The 27,344-nt window shown below is 37.0% G+C and overlaps 1 protein-coding gene across 1 annotated transcript in view; it reads right to left on the reverse strand.

Moving 5' to 3' along the window:
* The window catches only part of ssbp2b (single stranded DNA binding protein 2b), a 129,831-nt gene that overhangs the window by 45,854 nt on the left and 56,633 nt on the right, over positions 1-27,344 (reverse strand). Inside the window, exon 5 of the mRNA XM_056466670.1 lies at positions 13,019-13,108. Coding sequence (XP_056322645.1) covers positions 13,019-13,108 — 90 coding nt within the window. The remainder of the gene's footprint in view (positions 1-13,018; positions 13,109-27,344) is intronic.

Below are 27,344 nucleotides of genomic sequence, written 5' to 3' on the forward strand. Positions count from 1 at the left end.
TCACACAGGTTTTGGCAAAAAAGGCAGACAGAAGGTGATCTGCTTAAGGCTGAATCTGAACACATCTCGACCCGGCGTCTCTATAATTGATGAAACAAAGTGAAGGTGAATCAGAGCATGACATCACCACTGACATACTACAGAAATTTCAGCTGATACATTCATTTGTTTATTTACGGCTGAGTCACTTATCTATCAGGGGTCACCACAGCGGAATGAACCAACAACTATTCCAGCATATGTTTTATGCCCCATGCATAAAGGCGCGTTCATGTTTTACTGGATCCGGCACTTCATATTTGGTCATGTACCTACACATTTGGTCATCAACGCCTTCAGGCAATCCTAATCCAACTCGATTCATTTATTTGACTCTGAGTTGACTATTTCATTAAAGAATCAATAGTTTTAAACACGGTGCACTTTCAGATTTAAACCTCAGCTTTCATTCACTTAGTGCTGTGTTACACACTGCATGAAGATCATTCTCAAAAACCCATAATAGGGGCTCTTTAATAGAACCTTTATTTCATTAAAGTATAAATTATATAATATACTGTGTAATATAAGTGATACAAAATAAGCGCAAAAACTGCTAATGGAATATTGTTAATATGATAAATTGGCTCCATAAGTTCAGTAAAAAATAAAAATAATAAATTAATTACATTTTTTTAAATAAAATAAAATAATAAATTAATAAAAAATAAGAAAAATAAAAAAACAAACAAATCAAATAAATAAAAAATAAATATTTATATACAAAATAAATAAATAAAAAATAAGAAAAATAAAAAACAAACAAACCAAATAAATAAATACAAAATAAAAATATAAATAAATAAACAAACAAACAAATAAATCAATCAATAAATTAAAATAAGAAAAATAAAAAACAAACAAACAAACAAACTAATAAATAGAAAATAAATAAATAAAAAATAAGAAGCAAATAAATAAATAAATAGAAAATTAATAAATAAATAGAAAATAAATAAATAAATAAGAAAAAACAAACAAACAAATAAAAAATAAAAAAATAAATAGAAAATAAATAAATAAATAAGAAAAATAAAAAACAAACAAATAAATATAAATAAAAATAAATAAATAAAAATAATAGAAAATAAATAAATAAATAAGAAAAATAAAAAACAAACAAATAAATAAAAATAAAAATAAAGAAAAAAATAGAAAATAAATAAAGAAAAATAAAAAAACAAACAAAAAAATAAAAATAAATAGAAAATAAATAAATAAATAAGAAAAATAAAAAACAAACAAATAAATAAAAATAAATAAAAATAAATAAATAAAAATAATAGAAAATAAATAAATAAATAAGAAAAATAAAAAACAAACAAATAAATAAAAATAAATAAAAATAAATAAATAAAAATAATAGAAAATAAATAAATAAATAAGAAAAATAAAAAACAAACAAATAAATAAAAATAAAAATAAAGAAAAAAATAGAAAATAAATAAAGAAAAATAAAAAACAAACAAATAAATAAAAATAATAGAAAATAAATAAATAAATAAGAAAAATAAAAAACAAACAAATAAATAAAAATAAATAAATAAAAATAAAAATAAATAAATAAATAAATAAATAAGAAAATAAATAAATAAGAAAAATCAAAAACAAACAAACAAATAAAATTAAATAAATAAATAAATAAATAAAATGACATACATGTTGAGCAGAAATGAAAAAAAAAGGGCAGTGAAGTAAGGTTTTATTGTTTAGTGTTCTGGTGTTGGGTGGCATGGTGGCTCAGTGGTTAGCACTGTGGCCTCACAGCAAAAATCCAGCAAGCATTTTTTGTTTTTAAAAGATGTCTAATAGATGTCCAATAGTCGTCTAAACATAGTCATCTTAGCTAAAGCAGGGCTAAATTTGGGCTGTCAGTGAAAATCTAATAGACGTCCAAGAATTGGCCAAAACTAGTCATTACATATACAGAGATGAATGACTAGTCTAGTTTTGGGCTATGTCTATTACATTTTCACTGACAGCCCAAGTTTAGCCACCCTGTTTACATTTAGATGTCTATCAGACGTCTATTAAACACAAAATTGTTTGCTGGGAAGGTCACTAGTTCGAGTCCCAGCTGGTTCAGTTGGCATTTCTGTGTGGAGTTTGCATGTTCTCCCCGTATTGGTGTGGGTTTCCTCCGGATGCTCCGGTTTCCCCCACAGTCCAAACACATGCGCTATAGGGGAATTGATGAACTAAATTAGTGTGTGTGTGTGTTTTTGGGAATGAGTGTGTATGGGTGTTTCCCAGTGCTGTGTTGCAGCTGGAAGGGCATCCTCTGCGTAAAACATATGCTGGAATAGTTGGGGGTCATTCCGCTGTGGCGACCCTTGATAAACAAGGCACTAAGCCGAATGAAGGACTGCTGTGGTGTTTGGTGTCCTCCAGGTGGCAGTGTTACACTACACTTCTCTGTCTGATCTGCTGGAATCACAATAGAGGCGGATTCACCACGACAAACACAGATCTGCTGGAAAACTTTGAGATGCTGTAATATTTCCACCAATAAAGCCTCAACAGTCCTGCAATGCTGACGGCAGATGCTTTATGTTGAACATTGTGTGTGTGTGTGTGTGTGCGTGTGTGTGTACATATTTATATATTTATACACACTTACATATGCACACACCTACACAAGTATATATACAAGCACACATACAAGCACACACATGCCCTTAAACGCGCATATACGTAAATACGCACACACACTGTTACTCACACAAGTCCACATGCATGCACAAACACACTCACACAACTGCACACACACACACACATGCACACACACGCACGCACACACACACACACAAAAATAAGCACACTGTTACTCACACAAGCAAACATACACACACATTCACATACACTTACAATCGCATACACAATCACACACAAATATGCACACACATTTGCAACTTACACTCACACAGAAATACGCACACAAACACATGTGCAATTACTCACACACACACACACACAATTGCATACACACATACACACAAATTCACACACACACTCACAATCGCACACACACACACGCACACACACACACACAGAGACACACACACACACAAAATCACACACACAAATGCACTTATACGCACACACATACACAACTACACACACAGACACTTACTCACACTAGCACACAAACACACATTTGCATACACACAAACGCACACACACAGAAGAAGAAATCAGGCTTTACTTTTTGGTTTCATTGGTTGTATTTAATAAGCAATATAATCATTGTGGGCCGGTTTGCAAAGGCAATACTCTACTATTTAGATGAAGGTAGGGCCACAAACTTTTTCTGCTTACGGCCCCCAAATGTACAGGGCCGGCCCTGATTTATATATATATATATATATATATATATATATATATATATATATATATATATATATATATATATATATATATATATATATATATATATATATATATATATATATATATATAAATATACTACATACTATATACTACAGTGCTCAGTATACAGTTGAAGTCAGAATTATTAGCCCACCTTAGATTTTCTTTTATGAATATTTCCCAAATGATGTTGAACAGATTCAGGAAATGTTCACAGTATGTCTGGTAATATTTTTTCTTCTGGAGAAAGTCTTATTTGTTTTATTTCAGCTAGAATAAAAGCAGTTTTTAATTTTTTAATAGCCATTTTAAGGTCAATATTATTAGCCCCTTTACGCTATATATTTTTTTGATAGTCTACAGAACAAACCATCATTATACAGTAACTTGCCTAATTACTCTAACCTGCCTAATTAACCTGATTAACCTAGTTAAGCCTTTAAATGTCACTTTAAGCTGTATAGAAGTGTCTTGAAGAATATCTAGTTAAATATTATTTACTGTCATCATGACAAAGTTATTAGAGATGAGTTATTAAAACTATTATGTTTAGAAATGTGCTGAAAAAAATCTGCTCTCCGTTAAACAGAAATTGGGGCAAAAATAAACAGGGGGGCTAATAATTCTGACTTCAACTGTATATGAGTACACCCCTCACAAATAATTTAAATTCATTTTTTTAATACGAAGCTCTACAATATTACATTTGTGCATATAGATTAGATTAGTCAGGACTGAAGCCAAATCTGGAGCTTATCTAACAAAATAACTTACAATAATAGGCCAAAAACTAGCACACCCAACTTTATATGCTATAGAAAAATATTAAATACACATTTAAAAAGAGCAAAAATCAAGAGAAGCAAAAAAAAATGTGAAAAAGTTTTGATTTCTATTAAATTGTCAGAAAAATGTGAAAAATGTTGTAGGTTGTAATTTATTTTGCAATATTTTACTTGAATGTAAATGTTTTATCTTTCCATTTTAGTTTGTTTTGTTTTGTTTAAATGCACCAAAACACACTGTCTATATTCACTGAGAAATGGAGAAACATATTCATTTTCAAAATAGGCTGTACTCAATTATGCTAATGTAACCGTACTCTCTTTTGATCTGCGTTGTGTTGTGTTGTCAATAACGAGAGGACACCATTTTGAGTCTGCACAGAGAATGTTTGTATGTTTGCGTCAGCTCGCGGGCCTCAGCTCATCCCATTAAATGTACACTCTTTAGTTTAGGGAACAGGTGGAAAAGCGAAAGAGCGAGAGGCGCTGCGCAAGGACACGAAGACAGAAAAGAGAAAAATAGCTCTCACAATTACAAAAACCAGCATATGAACCGTGACCATCCTCATATTACATCATCAAAATACAATCAGAAATGCATACCTGCACAGAGGAGGTTAATATGTTTGCGACAGATCGCCAGCCTCAGCTCATCCCATTAAATGTACACTGCCAACAAAAATAACATTCTACAACATAACAATCTGTTTTTACATCAGTAAATAAAACAAATCATTCAAACTAAACTTAAATATGTATGTGTGTGTGTGTGTGTGTGTGTTATTTACGACCAATGCTAAGTTCTATGTGGAGCAGGTATAGCATGCCTCTTCAGTTCAGGGAAAAGACTGCTCAAACCGTAGTGCAACAGGTATGGCTGCTTGGACTATACCACCTTGATGTTAACCCCAAGGGGGAGAAGAGGTGAAACCACTGTCTCTTTTTACATTCATATTGTGAACACAAAACACTTTTAAATTAACACTAAACAAGAGGAAAATGAAGTGAAATCAATATACTTAAAATGATCCTGTTACACTGAGCACTGTGTATATATAAGTGATGCGCGGATGGCGGTTATATCCGCGGGTGCTGAGGATAATCCGCGGGTTGGGTGGGTCGGGTAGTAAAAAATACATTATGATTAATTGCGGGTCGGTTGCAGGTGGATGTAGCGGGACATGGCAGTGGACCAGCGAAAAAGCAGAGAGTGGGCTTTGCAGAATGGGAAGATGAGATGCCCAATAATAATGAATGAAGTGCAAGAGCAGCCCACTGTTCAGTTTCAGTTAGAGGAGTCACCAGAGGAAAATCTGCTATCGTTCTAGAAGAAACAAGGTCGCATGTTTCCACAACTGCAGCGCCTTGCGAGAAGAATCTTGTTCATTCCTACAAGCGGTGCGAGCGAACGCTTATTCAGTGTAGCTGGCTGCGTTTTGGAGGCGAGGCGGAATCGCCCGAATCCAGGCACAGTAGATGCTGTTCTGTTTTTACACAGTGCGAAGAAAAAGGCAGAGTAAACACAACACAGCTGCTGTTTAGGCTGAAGCAGAACCCTTTTTGTTATCTCGTTCTTGTATCTGTAAAAGCTCAAATGTTTTATTTTTACTTTCTGTATCTATTAGAAAATGAGGAAAATGTAGTCTAAAGACAAACTTTTGTTTTTATAAATAAATGTTCACTTAAAAACGTTTACGATTAACATATTATTTTACTATCAGAGATGTGCAGATTAAAGCTCACTGAATCTGCTGTTAATATCCACGGTGACCTATTATCATGCCTAAATCGAAGAATTCATTTATTAAAGTGACGATGATAGCCTAGTGGTTAGCGAGTCGACATATGGTGCAGTAGCACGTCAGGGCGTCACGAGTTCGAATCCCGGCTCAAGGACATTTTCCTACCCTACCCCCCTCTCTCTCTCCAACTTCGCTTCCTGTCCTAAATACTGTCCTATCTAATAAAGGCAAAATAGCCAAAAAATAAATCTTTTAAAAAAAAAAATTTAAAAATATGTGCGGGCGGGTGGCGGGTGGATGATTAGTATGAAGCCGGGGATTCGGGTGTCATTTCAGCTGATCCGCGCATCTCTAATATATATATATATATATATATATATATATATATATATATATATATATATATATATATATATATATATATATATATATATATATATATATATATATGTGTGTATCAAATAATCTGTTGTTTATTTATTCATTTTTTTATAATAATTTTTTCTGGGTTTTTCACCTTTATTGGATCGGACAGTAGAGAGTATTGACAGGAAAGCATGGGGAGCAGAGAGAGGGGAAGGATCGGCATAGGACCACGAGGCGGAATCGAACTCTGGTCGCTGTGTGCACCGGAGTGCATGTGGTGACGCACTAACCACTACACCACTGGTGCCGACCTGCTGTTTATTTTATACACATAAAACCCATCCAGACATAGCCCCGGGGACATATTTCGCAGTTCTCAAAAATGTAGCCCTGGGCACATATGTCGTGGTTTATAAAACTGTAGCCCTGGGCACATTTTCCCAATGAGCCTGTGTTTGAAATAACCTTGGTCTGGAGCCTATGAGCTTTGAAAACTTTTCAGACAAACACACTCAAGAGGATATTCCATATACTCCATCTTTAATGAAGATGCACAGACTGTTTCCAAAAGCAAAAGTGGCACGGGGTCACGGGGCACTGGAGGGCGAGGGCCAGCTGGGGATTAGGTGTTGCTTCGAGAACACATTTTTACAGGCGTCTCTGGGGACGAAAGCATCCCTGAGTGAGAAACGACACGCCTCGCTGTTCTTGGAGAGGAGAAAAGTTGAAGATGTGAGGCTGGAACGGAGCGAATGCGGATGAAGCGGCTTTAAATAATGCATCCGCTGCTCTTCTGCTCTCGTTCGCATGGATTCATCTCAACATCCAACTCCATCTCAGCTCAGCTCATGTGCGCTCGCAGCAGTCTAAACACGCAGCACACACACTGTAAAGTACATATGAAATCAAAACTAAGCATGTTGATTTTGTTAGCGCACATTGCTAGTTTTGTGCTGAACAATTCATCTTTGCGTGTCATTAAGAAAATGATAGTGTGCTCTTGTAATCTTTAATTGAAATCTGAAAATGTGCTTCCTGTTTGTTTTCCATTGAATGGTCATATTAGGTCTGTTTGAGCTAATGGGCGGGGCTAACATACTTAACCACTCCCCTCCAGCTGTATGTTTTGACAACAAACAGAAATGGTGAGCAGAGGGAGTCTGTTAGGTTGTAATAATCTCTCCCCAAACCCTTTTCCACATCTTTTTGAATGAAACGCCTTCTTTACTACACCCAATCAGCTTTCAGTAGATAAAAACAAGCCACACCCACTGTTTTGTCATTTTTTATATCGTTTCTCTAGGAACTGTGTCACAATACGGAAAAATAAAATGCAGACTTCAAAGGCTTTATTTCACCAAAATGAGGATGAAATGAGGATTCAGTCTTCATTTACTCTCCCCAGAGGATTTTTTTAGCTTGACAGGCATCAATATGGAAAAGAGCAAGAGTAAATTTTTATTCGTTCACTTTTTGGGCCATTGGTTTTATTAAATTAAGAATGTTTTAATTTTTTGTATTTTAGCTAGTTGTCAAAGAAAATACATCACAGTCAGTGGGTGTGGAATGGAGCGAGGACTCAAGTGCAGGAAAATTATGAGTTTTTATTAACTATAAAATAATAATAATAATAATAATAATAATAATAATAATTCCTTACATTTATAAAGTGCTTTTCTGGACACTCAAAGCGCTTTACACATAGGGGGGAATCTCCTCATCCAACACCAGTGTGCAGCCTCCACCTGGATGACGCGGTGGCAGCCATTTTGCGCCAGACTGCACACCACACACCAGCTGATTGGTGGAGAGGAGACAGAGTGATGAAGCCAATTAAGATATGTGGATGGTTAGGAGGCCATGATGGATACAGGCCATTGGGCAGATTTGGCCAGGATGCCGGGGTTAAACCCCTACTCCTTTTTGAAGGAAATCCTGGGATTTGTAACGACCACAGACAGTCACGACCTCGGTTTAACATCTCATCCGAAAGACGACGCTCACTTAACAGTATAGAGTCCCTGTCATTATACTGGGGCATAAGGACACACACAGACCGTAGGTTGGGCGCCCCCTGCTGGCCTCACCAACACCACTTCCAGCAGCAACCTAGATTTCCCATGTGGTCTCCCATCCAGGTACTGACCGGGTGGGATATTTGGAGAACTGGCACAGGACAGCAGATAAGAGGAAACTATAAACAAGAGCTGACAAACAAACAGGTGAACTGAATAAACTTCGGGTGCACTCACACTATGCTATTCACACTATGCGTTTCCTGGTTCCTTTGACAAGTGTGAGTGCTCTAATTCGTGCCTGAGAATGGTTCAGTTGGCCAGCCCTGGCCTGGTTGGAAGAGGTGTGGCAGAGTGCGGTTCAGTTGGGCTTTTACGCTTGTAGTGTGAATGCAAAGCAAGCCTGAGCCCGAAACTGAAGATGCGACATCACTAAGAAACTGTTTTATATGGATTTCTTAATCATTCTTACTTTTTAATAAATGCAAACTGTCGTAGTCTTTTAAAGACGCAAACCCCTCACTGCACGACAGCTGCACCTTCAGCAAACCTCCTAATACCTGCAGCACGAGGACTTTTATGATAATTTATGAGCATTAAATATACTGCATCTGTTCGGCAAAATATTTGCCTGTGTCACCGCATCCCAAACCACTAAAATGATACAAATCAATACACCTAAAGCATCATCCACTGTGCTGAGCGAGAGCGCTTCTCTTCTGTTAGACTGAACAGTTGCATTATCAATGATGGATGTAAAAGAGGTCGGTGGGCTGAGTCCATAGCTGGACACGAGCTGTGCTCTCTCCTCACGCTGTGACATCGCAAGCAGACTCCTATAGAGCTCGCATTTGATCATGTGCCAATCACGAGCACAGGCAGCCAATCAAAACGCAGCTTAGGTCTGCTGTACATTGAATCTATTGACTGACGTTTCATTCTGTTTAGATAGAGAGAAAGGTTGCATACTTTGCTTACGAAACCAAAACTAACTAGACTGTAGCGCTGAGAACGAAAACACCATGCCACAAACAAAACAACAAACACACCAGGACAAGGTTGCACATCCTGAGCATGCCCGCGTCAAGGGGGAATGCGCACGGCCTGAACACACCAAGACGGCGCTCATACAAAGACAAAGACAGACAATGACTAGTGTCCGCCAAAACAAGACTTAACAAGACTAAAATGGCAGAATCCTAACAACTGTACTCTAAAAAAAACACTCAAAAAATGGTGTTTTCTCTTTGTTTAAACATACTAACTTAAAATGAGCTACAACAACACGATTTTTTAAATCGCAACTTGATTGTTGCAACAACCTAATTTCTTATGTTCAATCTACTTTAAATTTGCAAAAGCTTAATAATTTATTTGACTTAATAAGTAATTTTACTTTGTTTGTTCATGTTATCCCAACACAAATCGATTGTGTGGAACCCAACATTTATTACAGTGTTTAGACTGCTGCACTGACAAATGATTCATTGGATTTACACAATTTATTTAAGGTAAGTGATTGCAAACAATTTATATGGGCTGAACTTAAACAAATTAAAACATACACTGTAAAACACAAAAGGTTAAGGTAACTCAAACCATTTGAGGAAACCGATTGCCACAAACCATTTAAGTTCAAAAACGAATCCTAATAAGTACTGTGAACTTAATCCATTTGAGTAAATGAAGCAATCTGAGCACAATAAAACCCAATAAATGAAGAGAACTCAAACCAACTGAGTACTGTAAAATCCAACAAGTTAAGGTAACTCAAAAAGTTTGAGGAAACCGTTTGCAACAAACCATTTGAGTTTAAAAAAAACTGAGTATGAACTTAGTGAACGAAGTGTGAACTTACTCCATTTAAGTTGAAGTAATGAGGTATTTAATTAACTCATTACCTTCAACACTGAGTTCAAAACTCTTTTCAAATGAGTAGAATGAACTTTCAGTCAATTTTGAGTTAACTACACTCATTTCATTTGATAAAGTTGACTGTTGGGTTTTACAGTGTAGTAATGTTCAACTTTTTTTTGTTTTGTTTAAATTCAGCCCATTTAAAGCGTTTGCAACCACTTACCCTAAAAAAAATAGAGTAACTCCAGTGAATCCTTGTTTTCAGTGTGTGGACGTGTGGATACTGAGTTGACGGAGTAAAATGAAATGTTGATAACTAAGACAGACGCGGCAGGAGGCAGATGAGTCTTTGTCGAGCCACTTAAGAAAGATGATTTGATCTTCTTAGCTTCTGTTTCCATTAGCCGTGCAGCATTAGCGATCGGCAGGGATTCAGTCGCTGGTTCTGCTGGAATCCTGACGCTCTTAATCAAACCAATTACAGCACAGAAGAGGACGGAAGATGCAGGACTGCTCAGACACCGCTGCTGAGCTACACACACTCACACACACGCTCATTCATCATTTGTGTGTATACTAAAAATTACATGGCAAAAAAATCATGACAACAAATGTTTCGACTACTTTAAGTGACTAGAAAATGTCCATTAATTCAACAGTGTAGTTTTGTGTCAGTCATTTGTGAAGTTGTTCTGTTGCAAATCATTTTCAGTTTCATGAAAGTGTTCGTGTTTACCAAATGTTAGCTTATGCAAATTGAAGATCTATATAAGTAAAACTTGTGTTCTGATGACACTGATATATACAACAGTAATATATATATATATATATATATATATATATATATATATATATATATATATATATGTATATGTATATATATATATATATATATATATATATATATATATATATATATGTATATGTATATGTATATATATATATATATATATATATATATATATATATATATATATAAATATATATACACACACACACACATGTATATATACACATATATACATACATACATATATACATATATATATATATATATATATATATATATATATATATATATATATATATATATATATATATATATATATATACACATATATTCATATTTATATACATATATACATATACATACATATATACATATATACATATATATACATACATACATATATATATATATATATATATATACATATATATATATATATATATATATATATATATATATATATATATGTATATATATATATACATATATACATATATATATATATATACATATATATACATATATACATATATATATATATATACATATATATATATATATATATATATATATATATATATATATATATATATATATATATATATATATATATACATATATATATATATATATATATATACATATATATATATATATATATATATATACATATATATATATATATATATATATATATACACAGCATTTCTGTCTGGTTCTTGAATCTGATTGGCTGATGTAGCCATGTGGTATTCTGCCAGTAACAGCACTCGACCAGCCCCTTCAACCTTGTGTATTACTCCACCCACATACAGCAGCAAACTGAGGACACTCTACAGTTTCACAAATATTGCAACTGTTGGATAACATAATGTACTGTTGAGGGTTTTTTAGTCCAGAATGTAGTTGGTTAGATTGCAACTATGCGGTTTATTTATAAGCAGTGTTGGGCAGGCTACTTGAAAAATGTAGTGAGCTAAGCTATTAGCTACACTACTTAAAATGTAGCTTAACTACACTAAAAGCTACACCATGGGAAATGTAGCAAGCTAAGCTAAAAGCTACTTTGCAAAAGTACATTTAAGCTATTTTTGCAATTTTCATTTTTAAATCGAAGCAACTTAAATTATCTTTCAAATCTTAGTGATCACTAAAACTGTCAATGAATCATATGAGGGAGAATTGTTCAGTTCAGTTATTTACTGTAAATAATATGCTGTACTAAACAGAAACAAATTATAGTATATAACAGCAAAAACTACAAATCTAATAAAACCAGGTGTTACGCATTTAAAATACTATAGTAATGTATAGTAAAGGGAAATATTTATGAATAAGCATTAAATTACACTAGCTTACATATTGTGGTATCATTAATAACTATCATGAAATAATAGTAATTACCGTAGTATACTTTAGCCTTTACTGCAGTAAACTTATATATATATATTCCTCTCCCTCAGTCATCTTTCCATCAAGCAAGTTTCTCGTGTCAGCCCAATGATTGAAAATTAGTGAATGAATGAATTATAAAAATGACAACAACAGTTACAAAAATATAACAATAATAATTAGAACATAACATTATTATATATAATACTCATTTTCCTTCAGCTTACTCTCTTTATTAATCAGGGGTCGCCACGGCAGAATGAACCGCCAACTTATCCAGCACTGTTTTATGCAGCGGATGCCCTTCCAGCTGCAACTTAGTACTGGGAATCTATGGCCAATTTAGCTTACCCAATTCCCCTATAGTGTATGTGGAAACCAGAGCACCCAGAGGAAACCCACGCCAACATGGGGAGAACATGCAAACTCCACACAGAAATGCCAACTGACCCAGCCGGGACTCGAACCAGTGACCTTCTTGCTGTGAGGTGACAGTGCTAACCACTGAGTCGTCATGCCCCATTAATCCAATCATATCTCTATAATAATATTATATCTCTACTGAACTGTTAAGTGTTTGTGTGTGAGACTGTGTGTGTTTTTGTGCGAGAGAGAGAGCGAGAGAGAGAGAGTGTGTGTGTGTGTTTGTGTGAGTTTGTGTACCTGAAAGAAGCCTGGAGGAACAGGGCCGACTGGCATCCCTTCTCCTGGCTGCATGTTTCCAAGAACAGGACTTGGAGCCGCTGCTGCGCTCTATGAAAACACACACACACACAATACCAGTTAGGGTTGCCACAGCGGAATGAATCGCCAACTAATCCAGCATATGTGTCATAATCACCAGCGATCTAATCCTTGCAGATTGCTGGTATATACGCAGATTGCTAAAAAAACTACAAATCCCCTATTATAAGGACTACATATCCAGTCATGCCCCATACTTACACATACACACCTGTTCTCGATCACAGTAGATTACACACACACACAGCCGGAAGATCGGTACAGACTGATTACAAGGACCATTCATACAGCACACACACGCATCAGTGCTGAGTCTTGTTTAGGGTTGGGTATCGTTTGGGGTTATTTAGATACCGGTGCTAAATCGATACTTTTAAAACGGTACCTGTGCCAAAACAGTGCCTAAACCGATACTTTTGAGCCACAAAATTATGGTGGATGACACAATCTTTAAAAAAATAATTTTATTAGAACAATATAATTAAAGTTTAAAGTAAACATCAATTGATATTTTATATATTTGAATTACATTAATATATTTCCTTTGATCATTTGTTGGTTAGCATGAATTTAAGATTTGCATTATGAAAATATATTAGCTTACTACTAACTAACTGTCATCAAAATACTGAACTCTTTTTTACTAAAATACTGAACTTAACTTTTCTAGGGTTGGGGCTTGTGACTGTGTTTACATGGTTATCAGTAATCTAATATTTTGCTTTAATCTGAATAAGACAATAATATGATTAAGGTGTTTACATGAGCTGCTTTTTGAATGTTCCTTTCATGATCCTGTCTTATATGTTATAGTACATAGATCGATTAACGTCATCGCGTCACTGCGCTATCCATGTTTCCTCCAGTTTCATGTAATTTCAGGTGTTTCATTTTTAATTTTTCAACTTTAACTGCAGTTTCACTTTCATTCAGGAATATTTCATTCATGCCCCCACGACAAACTGAGGTATTTGATGCGAGCATTATGTAAGGACTGGTGGAAGAGTGCTCTTTTAATGGAATTTGATACCGCACGTTGAATGGAGAGAAAAAACCTCTGGAGGTAATCAAAAATCACTGTTTACATGGTAGTCTAGACTCTAAATCAGAGTACTGTCTTAATCATATTAAAATCAGAGCATTGGTGTCCATTTATGTACTCACTGAAAGTACCAGATGATGTCTTTGAGCCCTCAAATGTGTCATTAAGTTTGACGTGTTTCCCCCTTACACACAACTTTTGTACAGCATCTGCTTCACGTTGCTGTGTCAGAATCATTGCTTGTAAAATACGCTTTAGAATGCTTAGTTGAAGCAAATTTGACGAACGCGATCATGCGTGTTGATCTGAAGAGAGTCGCTCTCGCTCACCGAATGCGCTGTACTGCGTGTGTTGTGTGCGTCCGTTCCCTAAGCAACAAGAACAAACGCCTGACATCGCCTGTCCGTATTCCTCAAAGTTGTTTAGAATTAAATGTTTAGAGATGGTGTGACAACGCGTACCTATGTGTGCCTTTGATGCACTCCTTGATGCTTCTTGTGTCTTTAATGCAGCACCAGTGGCACCAAAATTAGGCACCGAAATTCATATGCTGATTCGGTCCAGTACATACCGATTACAAAGGTACTGGTGCTATAATGGCAACAGGTGTCGGTACCCAACCCTAGTCTTGTTTAGCCATATTGTGAAAATTACGATGTGTTTTCCTTGCCTTGCTTTGTTTTATTGATTATTCCTGTCTGCTGCATGCCTTTGACCATCCGCCTGTTTACTGACCACGATTCTGGATTTTCTGTGTACATCTGTTTGCCCCTGTGTTGATTGTTGCTTGCCTGACCATTCTTGTTAATAAACCTGCATTTGGATCTCCAGTCTTTTGTCAGTGCCCCATCACATCACAATATGTTTTATGCAGCAGATGCCCTTCCAGCCACAACCCAACACTGGGAACACACACTTCAACTCACTTATAGCGCATGTGTTTGGAGTGTGGGGGAAACCGGAGCACCCGAAAGGAAACCCACGCCAACATGGGAAGAACATGCAAACTCCACACAGAAATTCCAACTGACCCAGCCGGAACTCAAACCAGAGACCTTCTTGCTGAGAGGCCATAGTGCTAACCACTGAGCCACCCTGCCACTCCCTTTATATCTTTATTTAAATCTGTTTTTACCTTAAAAACCCCTGGATTTAAAAACCTTGCAGTCACATTCCAAAACAATGATAATGAAAGTCTTTAAGGCATGTGAAGCACACGCTGTAAACAAGAATAAGCAATGACTGAGCGCTGGCCTGTGTGGAAATAAGAGCCTGTGGTCTGTTGTAAAGCAGCAGTGTTTGGTGAAGGCGTCTGTATTGGGAATTATTGAGCAGAGACTCGAGTTACTATTTGGCTCGGCGACACCTTCAGTTTAATTCTCCATCCTGACGCATGTTTTAATCCATCTGTGAGTGTAATGGGCCTGGAAGCTTTGCATTCGGAGAGCTGCACAGTAATAACGTCATCCGTGGATCGTGAAGAAACTAAAAAAAACTCTCTGGGAGTTTATTTTAGAGATGACGGAAACAGTTCAAAGTTAGGTTGCACGATTTGATAAAGAACGGTATTTAGTTTTTTGTAGTCTAACAGTATTGATGTACAGAAATCCAATAACATGTTCTGAATTGTGGTTCCTGGTTAATTATAATCCAACCCAGGCTCATTATTCGTAGTCTTTTGTTTTGCAAATCCACCAGAGGGCGCTGTGTATGCTTATTGATGATCGCAAATTTCTCTTGCATGTTCTCTTCTCATGTAAATCCACCAGAGGGCGCAATCCTTCAAGTTCCTGGGGACCCACATCTCTAAGGACCTTTCCTGGACCACCAACACCTCCAGCCTGGTCAAGAAGGCTCACCAGCGCCTATTCTTCTTGAGGCAACTTAAGAAGAACCAGCTTTCATCAGCCGTCTTGGTGAACTTCTACCGCTGCACAATAGAAAGCATCCTGACCAACTGCGTCACAGTCTGGTATGGAAGCTGCTCTGTTGCTGAGCGTAAGGCACTGCAGCGGGTGGTGAAAACTGCCCAACGCATTACAGGGACTACACTGCCACCCATAGAGGACATCCAGAAGAAACACTGTCTGCGCCGAGCACGCAGTATTTATAAGGACTCCTCTCACCCTGCTCACAGACTGTTTTCTCTCCTGCCTTCTGGCAGGCGCTTCAGGCTCCCCCGGACAAAAAGCAGCAGACTGAGGAACAGCTTTTTCCCCAGAGCTGTCTCCCTTTTGAACTCTGCCCCTCACTGACTCTTTTGCCCCCCCAATACACCCCCACACTCCTCTAACTTATACTCCTCACAATCACTGCACTATTTAACATTTGCATATTTAAAGTTTGCACATATTCATTGCACTGATTCATTTATTTAAACTGTACATACCCACTGCACATGGACACTTGTAATTATGTTTATCTATCTGCACACTTCTGCTATTAATAGTATCCTGTACATATATTCATTTATTGTAAATCTGTTCATAGCTAATACAACCTGTATATAATGTTGATAGTACATCCATCTGTAAATATCACCATAGTTTTTCTATAACTGCACTTTATAACTTATACCTGTATCCTGCACTTGCTGCTATTGCACTGCTGGTTAGACCGAAACTGCATTTCGTTGCCTTGTACTTGTACATGTGTAATGACAATAAAGTTGAATCTAATCTAATCTAATCTAATCTAATATACACTTCAGCTGACCAGGCCAGCTTGCTGTTGACAATCAACCAGAAAGTTCTCTGGAGAGCGTTTTTGTTAGGCAGAACTAAAGCAGTTATTTTATCTTTATGGTCAATATTATTAGCCCCTTTAGGAAATACTTTTTTTGATTGTCTACAGAAGAAACCACTGTTGTCCAATGACTTGCCTAATTAACCTATTTAAGCTTTTAAATTGCACTTTAAGCTGAGTACTGCTAAGCAGGCACAGGACGTCAACATGACGTCAGATTGACGCTGTACCCCAACATTGGGGGACGTTGCATTTTATATTAAAATGAAAATTGGGTTGACGTCAGAACTCAATGGCAGACTAACGTCAATGTCCAACATCCAACCTAAAATCAACCAAATATCAACGCCTAATGATGTTACAGCTTGACGCTGTGTGGACGTTACCACTATGATGTCTATCAGACGTTGGATTTTGGTTGCCATACATGACTAATAAATGTCAGTATTTGACATCAATATGATGTCAAGATGCCAACACAACCTAAAATCAACATCATTTGATGGTGGCGTCAGTTATTGGGCGTCAAAATAACGTCGCCCTTAGACGCTGGCTAGACATTGAATTTTGGTCACTTGACGTCACTCAGGCTACGTTGCGAGATCTTTTTTTGCATATCTCTTCACACTGCTGTTATAAATGTGGCCAATATCAGATCATGGTCCTAAACTGACCCTCATGCGCATAAGTTACAAGCAGAAACTCTCTAATCATGCACACAATGTGTATACTGTATGAAGTAAGCACACTGTCAGATCATGCTTAATATGATTATTGCCCTTTAAACAGACAACCATTGTGTAAAGGGTTGTTCTGCAACTACCAATGTATATTTCGGGATTTGAAATCTAAAATAAGTCTCTTGTGATTGAAAACACGGGTCATTTGTGATTTATGACATGCACGGTGCAAGTCTTTCTGACCACCGGTGTAGTGAACTCCTCAAGGGTTAATGAGCAGCCGCAGACTGGACTGTGAGGCCTGGTTTATACTCGACGTGTCTGCTAGTTCGCTTGAGTGCGCGCGGCGAATGTGACGTCTTCGATGCGTTTACGAATGTTCGCTGTGGGTGCGTGCGACATGATTTCGACAGTTCGCATGGTGCTGCGTTTGATTTGAGTTGAATATGAAACAGTACGCCTGTACAGACATCTTTATGATCCGTCCATGCGTGATCATAGGTATAACCAATAATTATTGGCTAGAAAATGCAACAGCCGTGGGAAAGGAGGAACGTTTTTGTTTAGAAAAAGTTTAGAAAAACTTAAAGGATAGGTTTGTTAAAATCAAAAAGAGAGGCCCTGGCAAAAGTGGAGACCCGAGTGGGTTTAATACACAATTACAGAATGTTTTTCCACCATTCATAGGCTTTACACTGATCTATATATTACAATTTTGAATTTAAAACAATTTAATATGTACAAAACTAAAATGAAGTAACAAATGATTTCTTTGATAACTGGAAAGGAATATTTGAACTTACAGGTTTACAGTATACTGATGGCCTGTTTTCTAGGCTTTATTGGTGATAATGGACAGGAATGTTGGACCATTATTGCCTTTTTAGCATAAGAAGAGGACAGAAACTAGCCAGACAGTAATGTGTGAACTAGAGCAGGCTAAATCTAAAAAACATCAGTATTTTTTAGCAAGTGTACTTTTTTTTGCTTTTTTTCTTGCCATAATAAAAATACATTTGTAGAGCAACCCATGTTCTGTTGCCATTGATATTTTAATAAACGTTAATAGGTAGAACTGTCCGAGATATGAACAAAAGCAAGTGATGCATTAAAGTTTGATAAAAAAAAATCTTGAATGTTTATAAAAATCTTTATAATCATTAAAATAATTTATGAAAATAATTAAAATAAATAGTTTGAAAAAAATCTTGAACGATATTACCATGACGTAGTTCTGGAAACTTCCTACTCTGTTTAGCCGTCTGACTTTACGCTCAGTTTCTTTTAACCGCCCCCTGTCGTTTTAAAGAATATCACAACGGCGAACGCGGCAAGTATAAAAGCCTCGTCCATTTCATGAGGTGCACGCTGTTACGTCTTTATAGTTTTGCTCTAGAGTTTCAGAGGTGACATTTAAAGGTGGTTAAAATTTGTGGTGAGTTGGTGGCAAAATTTCCACAACAACAACCAAAATACTGCCAAAAATATGTGAATTTATTTACAATAGTGAAAAAGTCAAACAGAAAAGAAAAAAAAAGTATTATTTACAAGATCACACACAAAAAGAATAAATCAACGTATATTATGGTTGGGGAAACGAGAATTAAGTGGCGCCAAATAAATGAAAGCAATATAACAAAACGCCCAAATCTAGCTAATGTAACCCTCTAAACTATCTAGTAGAAAATAAACAAACAGAACATCTTCAGCGTTTTCACGCTATAACTAAACCTACTTTACTAACCAAAAATACGGAAAAAACTTACAGCGGGTGTGTTTAGACCAGGGATGGGCAAACTCGATCCTGGAGGGCCGGTGTCCCTGCATAGTTTTGCTCCAACCCTAATCAAACACACCTGCTTGTAGCTTTCTAGTGATCTTAAAGACACTAATTAGGGTGTTCAGGTGTGTTTGAATAGTGTTGGAGCAAAAGTCTGCAGGGACACCGGCCCTCGAGGATCGAGTTTGCCCATGCCTGGTTTAGACTGTGGAGTTATCTACGTGATGTAAGATGTATGTCACGTGACCTCTAAACTCCTCGAATCCCAGGGAAAGGCTGACGCCAGAGATCAGGGAATTTCCACAAGCACATATACAAGACGGTAACAGCTATGAACCCAACAAGACCAAAATCAAAACTCTAAATTAACATCAATATCACATCACATAACAAGCCAAAACACACTCAAAAGCAAGCAAACATTAGGCAAGCAAGACAGAGCAAAAGCAGCACGAGCTTCCCCACTCGCGTCCCTTTAAACTGTGAGCTCCTATCCTGATTGGTAGCTATGTTGATGACGTCACAGGGTGGAATAGAGATTGACATCTTCACGGACGAATGGGAAACTGGAATGGGCGTACCTGAGAATTGACAGAGAGGGAGGGAGGGAGCGAGCGAGCGAGAGAGAGAAGGAGAGAGAGAGAGAGAGCGAACGAGCACACACAAGCAAAACATACATATACATATATACATTTGACTGTAACAACGCGCAGTCAGCGGAGGTAATGCGGCGCCAGGCGAAAGTATAAATCCTGCTTGAAGATGGAGTTGGTTTATCTCTGTTTGCTGAGTTATTTCATTTTACTTTGTTATAAACAACAGGCACGTGCAGAGAAAGAGTTTGAACGCTCCAGCACCTGCCCTTTTTTCTCTTGGAGAGAAAGTCCCCCCTTAAAAATAAAGTGCCACCTACATCGCGTATAGATGCCCACCCAATCCGCAACATCCCCCGACGCTCTTCAGCTTTGCGATCAACCTGTGCCACAATGTTAACCAGATTGGTTATCAAGCACCAGTTTTACCTTCAAAGTCTTTTTCAAAATGAACGACCAACTTTCTGTGGAAAAGTAATATCCCTGTGTGCCATATTATACTGCTGCCGAGGAGTGGATGATGTTTGCAGCACAGAATGGTGATGCATGTCACTAAAAGATTATGCAAAATTCACATGATATCCTACATAACAGTTCACACTGGCTTGCATTGCAAAACATCAGATCTGTGTCTGATTTAACAGCACATATGAAAGTGGCACAGATCTGAAGTGAAAAGATCAGATTCCATGCGGTTTGGGCTGTTCACACTGTCAAGACAAAAACAGATCTGAGTCACAAAATCAGATTCGGATCATTTGCCTGCAGTGTGAACATATCCTAAACTCAAGCTAATACTTAATACTAATATTCTGTTTAAATATGTGTTGAGAAAATCTTTGTCTTACGTTTCTTGAGAAATACTATACTAATAATTAATTTCACAGGAGGGCTAATCATTTTGTCTTGAACTGTACAGTATACTAAAGATAATAATTTCTTTAAGAGGTCATTCCAAGCTTAATAAATATGCCTATTTGTTTCAGTTTCTCTGTGATTTCCTCAAATAAATCTCAACAAGAATGCGAGAATTACTCTTTCTAATTCAACACAATGGTATTTGCTAGAAAAAACACAGCTTTCTAGGTAAAGCTAGTGGAAAAAGTGGCAAGGATCAATATTTTTTTGGTGTAAAATCTCAGTGTTGATACTTGATGCAAAAAGCAAAGCAAACAAAGCATCTAAACAGAGACTGTCACGAGAGAAGCACTTCAAGCAAAACCCAGCCTTCAAATCCGGACATGAAGTCATTAATTAACAGCGCTTTTCCTCGTTACTCTTCCCATTTAGCAGTTTGGAAACATTGGACGCAGCCTGCATGAACATCCATCTGTTACTGCGGAAAACTGTTCACCACCATAAATCCCTCCAGCACTTCACAAGACATTTCCCTCGCTTTTGTGGCTTTGAATGTCTGACTTTGCAGTGGCGTTTCTGAAAACATGGTGCCATTGCTTTTGCTGTGAAATTATATAGACAAAAATATTGTAATGGTATTTATTTTTGGACCTCAAAAATCATCAGGCTCTGTAATATTTCTATAAAAAAAACACAGACAGAAATTTAAAGGGACAGTTCACCTTAAAAAACTGAGAGATTTAAAGCCAATAAGGTGATTTAGAACAAATAATATTCACAGTATACTATCTGTCTATCTGTCTGTCTGTCTATTTATCCATCCATCTATCTATCTATGTCTGTCTGTCTGTCTGTCTATCCACCCGTTTGTCCATCCATCCATCCATCCATCCATCCATGCATCCATCCATCTTAGAGATGAACCAATGTACTAAGAAATAATATTTATCAGCACATTGGTAATAAATGTATTTAATTTAAAATATAAATATAACTGAGTTATATTTAATAACTCAGAATCCATGCATTAGTTTTAGTCGGATAAAAACTAACGCCTACTGTATGCAATACTATATGTAAAAACTAAATTATTATAAACTAACTACACTGGGAAACGGCAAATCAACGAACTATGTTTGTGATAATGGGACCTTGGCTAACGACGGTTTTGAGAAACGCATCTAATTATATATTTTTCACTATAGACTATCCTTTGCCGTGCAACAATTTTGCTTTTGACCTAGATGTCGAGTGAAAGCAACACGCATCCCGGCATTATGGTTTTTTAAACAAGCTATTTTTTTTCTTTCTCTACATGCGCGTGAAAGAGAAAATGAAGAGAAAATAAACAGACAAATAATATGCGGCTCACTTTGCATGCGGATATGCCCATTTATTTAATTAATTTATTAAAACATGAGAGTTTTTAACACGAAGTGGCAGTTGGTCAAACATTTTGAACATAGCCTGTCATAAATAATAAATCGCTTACTGACAAAGTATGTTGAGGTGATCGCAAGTTCACAACTGTGAGATGATGTGCTGTGAGGTGATGTGCTCTACCGGCAGGATAATCTATGTTATTTTGCTGTTATTCATATGCGCATGTTTAAGATTTGAGGTAATAACATTGCCATGATGGTCAAAGAAATCAAAACATTATTTTCACCCCAACGCAATTTTATCGGGCACTAAAGGCTAATAACTTAATTCTTATATTTGCTTTTTGAAGCCTATGGCTTCTTACCATGTGTCTTTTCTACAGCATACAGTATAGTGTAAGAGCATGTCTATTACCAGGAAAACTAAATCAAAATTATATTTTAATTGAACACATCACAACACATACAGTAAGCTACGCCTACAGAACAGTCTGTTTAGTATTGTGAAAAGGCAAAGCTGAATATCTGTGGTTAAAGTGCCACCCAGCGGTCAAATGCTGCTGGTGCATCAATTACCGCCGTCGCCGCGGTATGAATGGCGGCAAAAGGAACACATTGAAGTAGTAACATCTGTATATTACAATAAAAATATAAATATAAAATAATTTAACATTTTTTGTGTGTGTGTGTGTGTGTGTGTGTAATATGTTTATTGTTTATCACTGTTTGGAAACACAAAGCTGACAGAAAAGAAAACAGCTGACGATTGTTATCTGGGAATAACATACCTTGGAATGTCACAATTGACCGTTCAGAAGTGTAATAATCTGCAATAGATGTACGTTATCCCTAATATATCTATCAGAAAGCCTGCTGCACCTACAGCACATTCAGGACAGGTGCAGATCTGGGGCTGGAGATCCTCAAATCATGCTCCTAAAGGGCATCATCAGAGTGGGATCTGAAGAAAACAGTCCTCTAGAGGATGGAGACACACTTTTGGACTGAATGTTTCTGTCTGTTCTGTATTTGTCTTGGCAGAAATGCTCAACGCACATTTGTCAGTGGTGATTAACAGCACAGATTGGTATAAAGACACGATTACTGGAAATAATCGTCCTGCTGTTCTGTGTTGACACTGTATCTGTCAATTAATTCATCAACATTAATTCAAAATTAAAGTTCACCTGAGCTCATGTTAAAGTCACTTTAAGCTGAATACTAGTGTCTTTAAAAATATCTGTATATGTGAAATATTATGTGCTGTTATGGGCTAATAATTCTGACTTCAGCTGTACTTGCATACTTGTACACATGGATAAAACACACATTATAACGGACTGATCTGAGAGCAGCAGGAGCGTGGTTCTGACTGACTGACTGATGTCCTGATGATCATTAATAGCTCCATCATAAAGCTCATCAATGGAAATCTGTGCAGCGTCGTTTCCTGCTTTGATTAATATGCAGAACGGCTCTAATTGGAGGCCTAATGAATCCAGCAGAGCCTCCTGGAGATGATACACACACACACACACACACACACACACACACACGCATACTACTGTAGAAGACTGTCTGATAGGACGTGCTGGGCTTGTCTGAACAATACCGATCAATATTTTCTAGAGCTGGGCAAAGATTAATCGCATCCAAAAAAGTTTGTTTTGACATGTGTGTGCTGTGTATAGTTATAATGTATATATTAATGCACACATGCATGCATATATTTGAGAAAACGTTTATCTATATTTATATATACACTCACTGGCCACTTTATTAGGTACACCTTCCTAGTACCGGGTCGGACCCCCTTTTGCCTTTAGAACTGCCTTAATCCCTCGTGGCATAGATTCAACAAGGTACTGGAAAAATTCCTCAGAGATTTTGCTAGATATTGACATGATAGCATCACACAGTTGCTGCAGATTCCACCACATCCCAAAGGTGCTCTACTGGGTTGAGAGCTGGTGACTGTGGAGGCCATTTGAGTGCAGTGAACTCATTGTCATGTTCAAGAAACCAGATGATTCACGCTTTATGACATGGTGCGTTATCCTGCTGGAAGTAGCCATCAGAAGATGGGCACACTGTGGTCATAAAGGGATGGACATGGTCAGCAACAACACTCAGGAAGGCTGTGGGGTTAACACAATGCTCAATTGGTACTAATGGACCCAAACCACACCATTACACCACCACCAGCCTGAACCGTTGACACAAGGCAGGATGGATCCATGCTTTCATGTTGTTGATGCCAAATTCTGACCCGACCATCCGAATGTGTCAGCAGAAATGGAGACTCATCAGACCAGGCAACGTTTCTCCAATCTTCTATTGTCCAGTTTTGGTGAGCCTGTGTGAATTGTAGCCTCAGTTTCCTGTTCTTAGCTGACAAGAGTGGCACCCGGTGTGGTCTTCTGCTGCTGTAGCCCATCCGCCTCAAGGTTGGACGTGTTGTGTGTTCAGAGATGCTCTTCTGCAGACCTCGGTTGTAACGAGTGCTTATTTGAGTCACTGTTGCCTTTCTATCAGCTGGAACCAGTCTGGCCATTCTCCTCTGACCTCTGGCACCAACAAAGCATTTGCCGCAAAGCAAACTGCCGCTCACTGGATATTTCCTCTTTGTCGAACCATTCTCTGTAAACCCTAGAGATGGTTGTGCGTGAAAATCCCAGTAGATCAGCAGTTTCTGAAATACTCAGACCAGCCCGTCTGGCACCAACAACCATGCCACGTTCAGTCACTTAAATCCCCTTTCTTTCCCATTCTGTCCCCTTTCACGAGTGCCGTTCGTACCTGCTCTTCTCACGTAAATCCACCAGGCCGCTGTCGACTGACTGACCAACTGACTGACTGATCGATTGACTGACCAACTCCTCCCTCTCTAAACCCAACCCAGAGTGTTTTAAAAAGCAAACCAGAAAAACAAAAGCCTTCGCCTGATTTTTACCACATTTTCAGATTTTACCACATTCTCACCCTGTTATTTACTTGTTTATTTTATTTTTTGGCTTTTGTTTTACTCGCTTACTGGAACCGTTTTTCACCAGACTCAAACACCGTCGTCACGGTCAACTCCTCTCTGTGTCTCAAGTCCACCGATGTACGTAATGAGCCACTGGACAAACTGGTAACAGTGGAAACTGCCCTGTAGCATTCAGTTTAAAGACAAAACACAACCATACGTACCTCTGGGTACATAATTCCAGAAATGTATATAGGGGTACGTTTTCAGAATAAGCATATGTTGTTCTTTTTAAAAGTTAATTCAATAAAAATACTAATAAAAAATACTAATATACTAAGTATATATACACTTATATTTATATTATACTTATATATTTTACATTTTAATAATAATAATAATAATAATAATAATAATGATAATGATAATGATAATAATAATAATATTAATAATAATAATAATAATAATAATAATAATAATATTAATAATAATAATAATAATAATAATAATAATAAACTCTTTTTAAAAATCACTTCATGATTTGAAATCCAGAGTTAGTATAAAGCATTAGTTTAATATTTCTCAGTAAAAAGTGAGCTAAAGTCAGATTTGTAGACCTGAAATCACTGAAACACTTTTCAATTATGGAAAGCAGGTCTTAGATGAACCAATGGTGTTATTGGATGCAAATGTATTCAAAGAATATGCAAATGTGGATGTTCCTCTGATCTGTGTCTGGCATATGGAGGTGCAGAAGCGGGGTCTTATTTGATATATTTTGCCTTAATTCTCTTATTCTGGGAAGCAGAAACTCCCGAAACATTAAAAATTAATCTGCTGCAGCGCTGACAAGAGAAACTTTACAGAGAGAAGAAGAAGACCACCTGCATCTGCTGTCCTGCATTATAGAGGAGCTGATCATCCTGCACACACACATACACACACACTGTCTTGGTTGCACTCTCCACAAATGCACGGGCAACGAGAATTATCAAAAAACTTATATATTTACATCTAGGAACAAGAACATGCAAACACAGGCAGGACAAGGAATGGTGATATTAAATTTAGTGATGGGAATAACGGTGCTATAAATAAACGGCGTTATTAACAGCTGTACTTTTTTCAGTAACATGCAATCAAATGAGGTACTGTTTCACACACTCACTCACTATGGCCAATTTAGTTCATCAGTTCACCTATAGTGCATGTGTGTGGACCAAGCAGCAACCTCTCGCTCTCCCTCGGGAAGCCAATACGGAGGTAACCGAAACTGCAATTCATCAAAATTCCACTAGTCCTGGCTCCATAATAGAGCAGATTTTTATTGACCCCACTGTTAAAATGGCCGACTTTACAGCAAAAAAAAGGGGTTTACAGCCTGGTACAAAGAACAATTTTGGGTCATATAGCTATTATTACCCTTCCTGGCAGCTGTGAGGGGGTGATTTTTTTTTTATAACTCATCTGTTTCCTTCATATTGAATTATATTAAGTCTGCATAATTAAGGGCGTGGCCACTTGAGTGACAGCTAGGTCTAGCTGGTTGTCGTCACTTCATCTCAGCTGATTCCGGCTGATTAGCCGCTGAACTCTGCATATTCATCGTATTTTTGTGTTGTTTTATGTGGCTTTACACAGTCAATTGCTTTTTGGAATTATTTCCTACAATTATCAGATGATATGGGATGCTGTGTGCACTTTATTGTGCTCACAAACCATTCACGTGGCCTCCATTTCCCCGGTGAGTGAAATTATACACTCATATACCATCTCTATAAATGTATTTGTTTTATTTAAGATCATTTATCATTTAAAATCTACTTTAGACCTGTAATGTACTCCAGAATCTGTCAGATTGATTAGCTGTAGGCTCTAGAACAGTCATCTGAAGTGTTGTCATACAGTGTTATGCTGGAGTTCATCAATAGTCTTGCATTTACTAACACACACTATATCTGAAGTGTTTGGAGGTAATTTGTGTTTTCCTCCTGTTGAAAAACGTCATAAGAGCAATGTTTAGTGGCTCAATGTATTACTACAGTGTTTTTGAAAGTCTAAACACTTTATTGATATAGTGTACAACCAAGCACATGTGGTCAAAACACAAACGAGTCGCAGGTAATAAAGTATTAAGCAAAATGCTAGCAGGCGGCTGTAGCAACGCTCATGCTCCACCTCTTTGCCCTTGTTTGGT

This window comes from Danio aesculapii, chromosome 10 (genome assembly GCF_903798145.1).
Source record: "Danio aesculapii chromosome 10, fDanAes4.1, whole genome shotgun sequence".
Classification (NCBI taxonomy): Eukaryota; Metazoa; Chordata; class Actinopteri; order Cypriniformes; family Danionidae; genus Danio; species Danio aesculapii.